Source organism: Zootoca vivipara, chromosome 17, assembly GCF_963506605.1.
Source record: "Zootoca vivipara chromosome 17, rZooViv1.1, whole genome shotgun sequence".
NCBI lineage: Eukaryota > Metazoa > Chordata > Lepidosauria > Squamata > Lacertidae > Zootoca > Zootoca vivipara.
In genome coordinates, this window is record NC_083292.1 from 12,767,733 (window position 1) to 12,779,590 (window position 11,858).

The following is an 11,858-nucleotide window of genomic DNA, read 5'->3' on the forward strand; positions in this document are numbered from 1 at the left end:
CAAGCAGAAATATTTCCTGCTGCCTCTCTTCCCGTCCACCTCCAACCCCTTCAGAAGAAACCCCTCCTTTGGGAAAGACACTATAGAGCTGTTGACATGGTGCATTCAACAAGTGTACGAGCTGAGTAGCTGTGCATGCAGATAGTTGAGCCGTACTCAGGGCCGTGTAAGGGGGTGGGCTTACAGGGAACAGCCACCCCTCATCAAATCCAGTTCTTCAAACGGCTCTGACAACAGCGGAGGGGCAGGAGACAGGAAGGAGGAAGTGAGCGGAGTGGGACAGGGCTCAGGCAGCATCCTGTGATACCAGCAAGGGAGGAGGGGCCAGCAGAGAGTTCCAGCGGGGAAACAGCAGAGGGGCGTCCTTTCAAATTCACCCCGGAACTAAGGCGATCAGCGGCTCGCAAACGCAGGGGGTGGAGATTTGGGGTCCCCAAACTACTCTGCTGGGGGAGGAGCCAAAAAGCACCATTGGGAGAATCTGGTGATACTGAGTAGACATGTTTTCATGAAGCTCTTGCACTGTAAATAACATTCACAATAAAAAGTATTAAAGACAAGATGGTTTGGAGTGTCGTTGCTCGAAGGTAGCCAGCAACCTCCCTGGCAGCCCAGATTTAGGTTTGATGAGGCCCTAAGCTACTGGAGGTAATGGGCATAGCTGCCAAGTTTTCCCTTTTCTCACGAGGAAGCCTATTCAGCATAAGAGAAAATCCCTTAAAATAAGGGATAACTTGGCAGCTATGGTAATGGGGCCCTTTATATGTCCAGCTGTCCTTTGTCAACAGCAAATTGTCGCTGTTTTTTTGTGCTGAATATATGCTATATGGTAATTTACGGACCTAATAGGTATCTCAAGCTATTAGCACATGCAGAATGTAGGCACCCTATATACAGTGGTACCTCTACTTACGAATTTAATGCGTTCCGAACACACATTTGTAAGTAGAAAAAAATTGTAAGTCGAATCCCATAGGAATGCATTGGGAGAAAAAAATCGTAAGTAGAAAAAATCCTATCTAAAAATTCGTAAGTAGAAAAAATGCTATCTAAACCGCATCCAAGATGGCGGACGGAGCTCCATTCGTAAGTAGAGTTATTCGTAAGTAGAGGTACCACTGTATAGAAATGAGCAAACCAGTGATATTTTAGGGAGCAGGCTAGCAGGCGGGGCCCATTACTTACATCATAGGAGCTTACACAACACAAAACACTGTTACTCTAGGTAGGTTTTATTTTATTTGTTTTTTATCTTATATTTTGGGAATGTACACCCAGTTGTTGTTTTTTCCTTTAAATTTTTTTGATGCCCCCAAGAGAGTGGCGCCCTAAGCTATAGCTTGTTTAGCTTATACATAAATCCGGCACTGGCCATACTGTACAGTTATTCACATATAACGTTCAACAAGTGTAGTCTCTGGACTCTACAGCTGATCAATACAATCAATACACACTGTCACGCAAGGTTTGTTCAGCCATCACACTGAGCACAGGTACAAGCTGCCTCTACCGGTGTATCAGTGGTTGTCCGGAAGAAACGTCTGCTTATATTGATTTGTCCAGCTTGCACACAGGTTGAAAGTCTGTGCACCCACCAGATGTTACGTGTGAACAGGCTCAACTATTTGTGTACAAATTGAGCACAAATTGCACGCTCGCTTAATGTAGCGTGTGCAGAGATTGCACATCACCCCCCCTCCCATTGGAAAAAATGCCCAAATGACACCCTCTTCTCAACGTCTGCAAATGAACCTGTCCATGGAGGCACAGGTTAATTCTGTGTCCAGGGCGGCTGTCTACCAGCTCCATCTGGTACGCAGGCTGAGACCCTACCTGCCCGCGGACTGTCTCGCCAGAGTGGTGCATGCTCTGGTTATCTCCTGCTTGGACTACTGCAATGCGCACTACGTGGGGCTACCTTTGAAGGTGACCCGGAAACTGCAATTAATCCAGAATGCGGCAGCTAGACTAGTGACTGGGAGTGGCCGCCGGGACCACATAACACTGGTCCTGAGAGATCTACACTGGCTCCCAGTACGTTTCCGAGCACAATTCAAAGTGCTGGTACTGACCTTTAAAGCCCTAAACGGCCTCGGTCCTGTATACCTGAAGGAGCGTCTCCACCCCCACCATTCAGCCCAGACACTGAGATCCAGCACCGAGGGCCTTCTGGCGGTTCCCTCATTGCGAGAAGTGAGGTTACAGGGAACCAGACAGAGGGCCTTCTCGGTAGTGGCACCCATCCTGTGGAACGCCCTCCCAGCAGATGTCAAGGCAATAAGTAACCAATTTTCTTTTAGAAGACAACTGAAGGCGGCCCTGTTTAGGGAAGTTTTTAATGTATGATGCTGTACTGTTGTAATATTCGGTTGGAAGCCACCCAAAGTGGCTGGGGAAACCCAGCCAGATGGACGGGGTATAAATAAATTATTATTATTATTATTATTATTATTATTATTATTATTATTATAGAGGAAGGTTAGGTTGGCTTGGCCCTTGGCCCTGCCACCCAGTCTGCTCGACAGCAACCGCACTTGTGAATCCATCTGACCACCTGAGCAACTGCAAGGTGGGTGGGTGGGTGGATAATTGGCACAGCGGTGAGCGGAGATCAACCGTCACAGAACAACAGCTTTCCTCCCATCTTAAGCGAGACACTTGACAAGCCGAAACTTGTAATCCAGAATGCGGCACCTAGACTGCTGACTGGGAGCGGCTGCCCAGACCACATAACACCAGTCTTGAAAGACCTACATTGGCTCCCAGTACGTTTCTAAGCACAATTCAAAGTGTTGAGGTCCAGCTCCAAGGGCCTTCTGGTGGTTCCCTCACTGAGAGAAGTGAGGTTACAGGGTACCAGGCAGAGGGCTGGAAGATTTTAATGACTGATGTTTTAATGTATTTTAAATCTTTTGTTGGAAGCTGCCCAGAGTAGCTGTGGAAACCCAGCCAGATGGGCGGGGTATAAATAATAAATTATGATTATGATTATTAGCCATTCACCCATACAGCTGCAAGCCATTGTAGGTGGTGCACACATATTAAATAAGGATTACAGATGTCCCTTTATTCAAGTGGAAGAGGGCTACCTTCTTTAAAGGACTCAAGTGATATGAGCTTATGGCACCTTGAGCTTCTTGGAGGAAAGGTGGAAAACCAGACGTGCAGAACCATCAGGCCCAGAGGTCAAATGCAGCCCCCTTGGCCTGTCTCTCTCTATGGCCTCTGGGACTCTCTCATGGTCCTTCCCAATGCCAAACCCCATGCCAAACCCATGCCTGTGCTCTGTACCTTCCCCTTGACTACTTTTGCCTGGCTGACCTGTGCCCTTGAACCAGTGGTGTAGTGTGGGTTCCCAGTGCCCGGGACAAATATTAAGGCTGCTCTCCCTGCTTTGAAATAACACCCCCTGGTTTTGCCTTTACTTCGTCAAGTTTTTCCTCACTGCAAGGGTAGCTAACCTGCATACCCTCAAACATTTCTCTGATGAAAATAGGAACATCCTATTCTAGTAGTAGTAGTAGTAGTATCCTGCCCATCTAACTGGGTTGCCCCAGCCACTCTGGGTAGCTTCCAACACATATAAAAACATAATAAAACATTAAACATTTTTTAAAAAAACTTCCCAATACAGGGCTGCCTTCAGATGTCTTCTAAAGGTTGAATAATAACTTATCTCCTTGACTCGGGGGTCGCAGAATGCCATACCCTCCAACATTTCTCTGACAAAAATAAGGACGTCCTAAGGAAAAGTGGGACATTCCAGGATCAAATCAGAAACGGGGATGTCTTGTGTAAATCTAGGACTATCCCTTGAAAATGTGGACACTTGGAGGGGGTCTGTCCATTCTGTCAGGGACTGGTGGCTGGACGCTAAGATGTGGGCACTAGGAGAAGTGAAGTTAGACACTGACCTGGAAGAAAGAATCAGTGATCTGGGGCAGAGGCGGAGCTAGCTGCTCTGTAGCGCACATGGGTGGGGTGGGGCTATCTGCCCACAGGGGCAGGACTGGCATCCGGGGGCACACCAATGTCACCCCCGCTCAGGGATGACACCTGGGGCAGACCGCCCCCCTCTTCCTCCGCCACTGATCTGGGGGAGCCTGTAGCAGCCAGAAGAAGCAGGAGAAGCTGCAGGATTGGAAAGTGAAGAACAGGTGGAGACTCAAGGACTGCCATACCTCCTCCTGCTGCTGCCCCACCTCTCTCCTGCTCCACTGTTTCCCAGGACCAAGAGAGGATTGAAGTGGGAGGAGCAGAAACAGGTTACACACAGGCGTAGTCTCCACCTGCTTACGGGCAGCTCAGGTGGGGAAAATATATAAGAGACCATCTTGCCTATCACTTAGAGCAGACCCAGGTCATCGAGCCTGAGCTCCCACAGCTGCCACCCGCCACGAACCGCCATTGGCAGCAAAAGTAGCTGATACATTATGCACTTATGGTATTTTATTCTCTTGTTAATTATGCTGTTTTTATTTTATATTTGACTTCCTTTAGTAATGTTTTATTTTGAAATTTTAAGATTTTTTTTTTGTTAAATGTGCATTCTGTGCAGCAGTCGATCTCCTCCGTAATGCTTTATTTTGAAATCTTCAAGATAACATTTGAGCGCCCTGTTGAATTTATACTTTATATCTGTTATATTCTGGTTTGTTTTATTTGATGTTTTAATGCAGGCATCCCCAAACTGCAGCCCTCCAGATGTTTTGGCCTACAACTCCCATGATCCTTAGCTAAGAGGACCAGTGGTCAGGGTGTGGGATGGAACACTGGGGCAGACAAGTCACAACAGTTCCTAGAGTGTCCACTAACAGGAACTCACCTGGGAGGGACACCTGACTAAGTTCAGTTCCTGTTCCTCCAGATATGCAGATGAGATAGATTAGCTGGCAGAGAAAAGCCCCTAGCCATCAGCCATTCTCTCTCTTAGCCTTTTCTCCTTCAACGGGAACATTCTCCAGAGAATCTCCAGTTAGGATGGTTCTCCTTCTTGGCCTGCTGCCAAGAGAGAGACCAGACGGAGCCTCACTTTACTAAGTAGGCTCCAGATGTATATATTTGTAACTTTTCTACGTAAGCCTGCCTTTCTGAGATTATGCTGTTAACTCAGGATGTCATGTGAGTAAACTCTATCTTATTTTAATATTATTGTCATAGCTGCCAAGTTATCCCTTTTTTACAGGGATTTTCCCTTATGCTGAATAGGCTTCCTCGCGAGAAAAGGGAAAACTTGGCAGCTATGACTATTGTGTCGTGTATTTCTTTTAAGAGGGACAAAGGGGATTTGCCAGGAAGTATGATATTGAAGTATAATATTGTTGCAGAGGTTCTAACAAACCTAACGCTCATGCTTTGCTGCGCACAAAAGGGGAATGTCACTCTGCTGATATTGGAAGCTTGCTAACACAAGCTTGGATAGGATCTATCTAATAATATATCCCAATCCACATCCCTAACATTCCCACACAGGGCTGATGGGAATTGTAGTCCAAAACATCTGGAGGGCTGAAGTTTGGGGGTGCCTGTTTTAATGCGTTGTAAACTGCTTTGAGGTTTTTCTTTAAAATGTAAAGCAGTATTAAAATGAAATGATGATGAGATTGATGATAAACTGAGGTCAGGGTTGGGGCCTCATCAGGAATACACCTAGGAGTAGCTGAGAAAGGGAGGACTGATGGACATGCCTTTTCAAAACTTGTACTTTTGACAGTGAAGGGAGAATTCCTCACTCTGGACATTCCTTGCCTGACAGAGCACTGTGACACATTCCCTGGGGCCTGACAGAACATGGTTCTTACTACTACATAGATACTGAATTCCTGGATTATATATCATTAGAAATATTAATCTACATGATTAATCTACATGGTTAAATTTTAAACACCAGTGAAAATAATTAAAAGGAGGATGGGTCACAGGGCTGATCATTTCTCAGTGTCTCCCAAAGAAGAACATTAGATGGATGGTGGACGGACAAGCGCTTTCTTAATGAAATACTCGCTGCACTGCCAAGCTTGGAAGAAAGATGGATTAATCCTTCCTGATTCTCTCTTTCCACATTAGCATGATGGTCGCTTACGGCTGATGAATGAGAAGTTAAAGTGTTTCTTTAAGTAGATGTTTTAAGCGAGTGCAGAGTTTAAAGAAGTCTCCAGGTCGAACAAGATGAAAAGTCATTCACAGAATTGGCAACTGGGTGAATGGGTGTTTTTTTTGGGGGGGGGGGTGTGAGGCTGCTAGCCAAAGAACTAGATCTGCAAATGAAAGGATGTCCACTTGTGTAATGAAAATTGACTTCCTACTTCTCTCCCTCCCCAAGCTCCCCTCCCTCCCCAAATATGCTCCAGAGGATTGGGGAACACACACACACACACACACACACACACACACACACACACACACCGAACAGATTTAGGGGGTGAGGGCAGGGAGAAGAGAGGGAGAAGTTTGTTTATCTATTTATAAAATCATTTGTAGACTGTGTTATCATAAAAATATACAATATCAAAGGAGTTTGCGGCAATAAAAAAACAGAAAAGCAATACAGTAAAAGCATAAAACAGTTTTTAAAAAGTTTGAAGCAAAACAGTTAAATGCAAATGTCAATAAACCATTGTTGTGTTCTTGCACCAAGGCCTTGCACTAGTGGTTCCACTCTATTGGATACTGCCCTAAATTTGAAGAATCAGATGAGGACTACAAGAGGTTAAAGCCCCCTAGGTAGGTCAAGGTCAAGGACCCCTGGATGATTAAGTCCAGTCAAAGGTGACTATAGGGTTGTGGCACTCATCTCGCTTTCAGGCCAAGGGAGCCAGCATTTGTCCACATATAGCTTTCAGGTTGTGTGGCTAAACCACTTCTGGCACAATGAGACACAGTGACAGAAGCCAGAGCACATGGAAACGTCGTTTACCTTTCCACCACAGTGGTACCTATTTATCTACTTGCACTGGTGTGCTTTCAAACTGCTAGGTTGGCAGGAGCTGGGACAGAGCAATGGGAGCTCACTCCATCACGGGGATTCGAACCACCGACCTTCTGATCGGCAAGCCCAAGAGGCTCAGTGGTTTAGACCACAGTGCCACCCAAATCCCCCCTACCACCACCACCCCACACACACACACATAACACAGCAGGGTCCAGATGTGGGTCACACACACACATTACACATTAGTCATTTACATTGTAAAGGCCTTTAATAATAGCTGTTTTCTTTTTAAGAATTGCCATCCTACCCATTTCTCCAAATGGATTCAAGATGATTAAGAAAACACTGGTGAAAAATGACCGGAGGCAACATAATTCCTTAAAAAAGGCCCAGGATGCATTCAAATTAATGTCAACAACGGTTTTACTTTATTTATTAGATCAAGCTTGCCTCATTTTGCCCTTTGTATAAGTTAAAATATGGAACACGTTCCCCTTTGCTGGCTCGAGAGATGGATGGACCCAATAAACTCTGGTTTATCCTAGTTCTCAGTGGGCAGAGGCCTAAGACCACAGCTGCACCATCCTCTCAAGGTACTATCATATGGTTTTAACAGCAACGGCTTCCCACCAAGAACCCTGGGAATTGTAGTTTGTCAAGGGTGCTGACAGTTCTTAGAACAGTGTTTCCCAACCAGTGTGCCTCCAGATGTTTTGGGACTACAACTCCCATCATCCCTAGCTAGCAAGACCAGTGGTCAGGAATGATGGGAGTTGTAGTCCCAAAACATCTGGAGGCACACTGGTTGGGAAACACTGTCTTAGAAGACCCCTACTCCCCTTATAAAGGTAAAGGGTAAAGGGACCCCTGACCATTAGGTCCAGTCGTGACCGACTCTGGGGTTGCGCACTCATCTCGCATTATTGGCCGAGGGAGCCGGCGTATAGCTTCCAGGTCATGTGGCCAGCATGACAAAGCCGCTTCTGGCAAACCAGAGCAGCACACGGAAACGCCGTTTACCTTCCCGCTATAGCTATTTATCTACTTGCATTTTGATGTGTTTTCAAACTGCTAGGTTGGCAGGAGCTGGGACCAAGCAACGGGAGCTCACCCCGTCACAGGGATTCGAACCGCCGACCTCCTGATCAGCAAGCCTTAGGCTCAGTGGTTTAGCCCACAGCGCCACCTAGGTCCCTTATACTCCCCTTATAGAGCTACATAAATCAGACCTGTCTGGGAAGAGAGAACTGGTTATGAAATCACTCTGAGAACTATAGCTCTGTGGAGTATCTCCTAAAGAATTCTCAGCACCCAGAACAAACTACAGTTCCCGGGATTCTTTGGGGGGGGGGGAGTTTTGGTGACTAAAGTGGTATAATGTCTGGTGTGGATGTGGGCTAAAAGTCCATTTCTGGTTGGGTTTTTTAAATGGAAAATCCCAAAAACATCTGCATGGAAACACACTGTTTTAAAAAAGAAGTACTTACAAGGTGATCCGAGGGTTGTAGGTTGCCTCCATTCCTCTAAAAGTAAAGAACGAAAAATTCCTTTTAAAACTTCTAAAAAGAAAGTGCCCAGCCACCCACAGCCTGAGATGCCAGTGCAAAGGGCACCCCACTGCAAACTGCACACACAGCAAGCCCCCCAGAGGGAGACGGGACTTGGTACCCTTCCAGCGCTATCAGGAGCAATGCTGTCCCCAGGACTCACAGTTCCTGCTTCAACAGAAGGAACCCGCTGAGCTAGAACCATAGCTGCCAAGTCTCCCACTGAAAAATGCAGGATCAGCAGCGGCGCGCCACCGGAAGTCACTTCTACACATGTCTGGACAGGCGTAGAAGCAACTTCCGGTGCCAGCGCTACCCGGTTTCTGGTGCCCAGACATGGGCAGAGCAGCACCCGAAATGGAGTCTCCCTGGCAGGTAGGAAATCCGAGGGATTTCCGGGATATTTTTCTATTCAGGATAACAGCGGGAAACAGATTAAAAACCGGGGGTTTCCCGCGAAAAACGGGAGACTTGGCAGCTATGGCTAGAACCCAGGCGCCGGTCCTCAAGAGTTTCAGATAACTGGCCTGTGTGGGGAGGGAGCAGGGGTGTGTCCACACTAGTCTGGCCCCCAACATCCCCGCACACAACAGCTCCAGGGCAGACCTTTGATTAAAGTCAACGCCAGTCAACGTGTGCTTCAGAGAGCCTCACACCATCAACATAAGAACAGCTCTGCTGGATCGAGCCAATGGCCCATCTAAACCAGTATCATGTTCTCACAGAGGCCAATCAGATGCTTATTATGGAAGGTCCACAAGTCAAACCTAAGGGTTGTATCCAATGCTCAGAGTAGACTCATTGAAATTGAGGCACATAACTCTTTTTCTGCCCAGAATTCACATTTTTGTTTACCGGTACTATTTCTTCAGAATATAAGAATGCAAAGGAAGACACCAGAGCCAGCTCAAGACATTTTGGCACCACAAAATGGTGCCCCCTGCCTCCTTCCCTGCCAGGGAAGAAGGGGTGAGTGAAGAGAATAATGGCAGACGAAGTGATACGGGGGACCGCCGGGAAAAGGTAAGAAAAACAGGGGTTTCCCAGGGAAAACGGGGTACTTGGCAACTATGCCAAGAGGCCACTGTAGAGGCAGCATTGGGGGAACACCAATGGATCCACAGCGACGGCAGCGAGTGATGCATTCATTGGAGGCAGGATCTGCTGCCCCTGTGGATCCCACCACCCAAAGTAATCCACCTCACCTTGTCTCAGCAACTGGTAATTAGAAGCAATCTGCCTCTGGCAGGGCATGAGGGCTAAAATGTGAAGCTCAAACCCACCCAGCCCTCCATGTTTACATTGCCTCCAGAACGAGGCAGACCACTTCCTGTTGGCCAGGAGATTCATGGGCCTGCTTATGTCAATGGAATTCCAGCTCTACTCAGCAAGGCACCCTCAGCAAGATTTACCGTGGTAAATCTAAAGAGGTCCTCTAAAGAGGTCCTCCCAGATGCTTTCTGCTCTTGATACACACAGAGGCTTCTTTCTCCCAAGTAGAACCACCTCCCTCCTCATTTAAGAACTGCTGTTCCAACATCTTCTCAGCCGGGGGTCAACCCAGTTTTTGCCGTCCATCCTTTCTTCTCCTTCCCTGGCCCCAAAGCTTGAGGAGCACAAACAAAGGGACTTGGCAAACAGACACTACAGGTGGATCTAACAATTGCATTAAAAAAAAAACCGAGTCAAAAAGAAGCGACATCTCATCAACCTGTGGAGCCCAGTTTAACCCTTGGCTGTGGGTTAAGAGGCTGCCTAATGCAGAAACAAGACAGTAGTCTGTTTAGGGGCAGGGTAGAACGTCCCAGGTTCGATCCCAAGTATCTTAAGGTAAAGTTGGGAATGCCTCAGGCCTGAAACCCTGGAGAACTGCTGCCAACCAGTGTAGACAAGGTGAAACTAGATGGACCAATAGTCTGGCCTTCCTGTGCTCCTAGCTTAGTACTGTCAGCATCTCCAGAATTTCAGGCAGGGCCCATTCCTAGGCCTGCCAACAGACATTGGGCATTGAACCTGGGTCCACTTTGCCTGTGAAACATAGGCCCCCCCTTGGGGTTATCTGGTTGGCCACTATGAGAACAGGATGCTGGACAAGATAGGCCACTGACTTGATCCAGCAGGTTCTTTTTATGTTCTCCAGATAGGGAGCTAGTGGCCCTCTAGGGAGCTTGTGGCCCTCTAGGTGTTGTTGGACCACAACTGTCATCATCCCTTGCATCACTGACCCTGCTTGCTGAGGCTGATGGGAGATGTAGTCGAAGGACATCTGAAGGACCAGAGGTTCCAGGCCCCCTTTGAAAGCCTTCTAAGATGAACTGGTGGTTTACCACCACATCTAGTGGCAGCAAATTCCACAAATTAATTGCATGTTATAAAAATAAACATAAAAAGGAAGGAGACTCCATAAACTCTCTAGCCACAGCACCACCAAAGAATGCCATAAAACAGTTAGGCGTTAACTTTTATGGGCTTGGAAGGACAGACAGCAGGGGAAAGTTCGTCTCCTGCTGGGACAATACCATTCAGTGCTTAAACTTGAATAGGGCCATAGCTCAGTGGAAGAGCATCTGCTTTGCATGCAGAAGGTCCCCGGTTCAATCCCCAGCATCTTCAGTTAAACCCCTGCTTGAAATCTTGAAGAGCTGCGGTCAGTCAGTGTAAAGGTAAAGGTAAAGAATCCCTGGATGGTTAAGTCCAGTTAAAGGCAACTATGGAGCTGCGGCGCTCATCTCGCTTTCAGGCTGAGGGAGCCAGCGTTTGTCCACAGACAGCTTTCCAGGTCATGTGGCCAGCCGGCCTAAACCGCTTCTGGCACAACGGGATACCGTGATGAGTGCCAGAGCACACGGAAACACAGTTTACCTTCCTGCTGCAGCGGTATCTATTTATCTACTTGCACTGGTGTGCTTTCAAACTGCTAGGTTGGCAGGAGCTGGGTTAGAAGAGCAATGGGAGCTCACTCCATCAAACCGCCAACCTTCTGTTTGGCAAGCCCAAGAGGCTGAGTGGTTTAGACCACAGTGCCACCCGTATCCCTGCCAGTCAGTGTAGACCAGGCATCCCCAAACTGCGGCCCTCCAGATGTTTTGGCCTACAGCTCCCATGATCCCTAGCTAACAGGACCAGTGGTGAGGGAAGATGGGAATTGTAGTCCAAAACATCTGGATGGCCGAAGTTTGGGGATTGCCTGATGTAGACTGTACTGAACTAGGTGGATCTGTGGTCTGACTCAGTACAAGTCAGTTTCCTATGGTCCTGTGAATTAATGGAGGGGATATTAAGGAGCCTTTGCCCCCTTTGTCACACTGCCTACTTCCTCCTTTGGACGGCATGCAACAGAATAGGAAAAGCCTTCCCAAGAGACCCAGAATGCAATTCTA

The 11,858-nt window shown here is 47.4% G+C and overlaps 1 protein-coding gene across 1 annotated transcript in view; it reads right to left on the bottom strand.

Moving 5' to 3' along the window:
* The window catches only part of SEPTIN5 (septin 5), a 34,524-nt gene that overhangs the window by 20,639 nt on the left and 2,027 nt on the right, over positions 1-11,858 (bottom strand). The window contains exon 2 of the mRNA XM_035097954.2: positions 8,419-8,454. Coding sequence (XP_034953845.1) covers positions 8,419-8,454 — 36 coding nt within the window. The remainder of the gene's footprint in view (positions 1-8,418; positions 8,455-11,858) is intronic.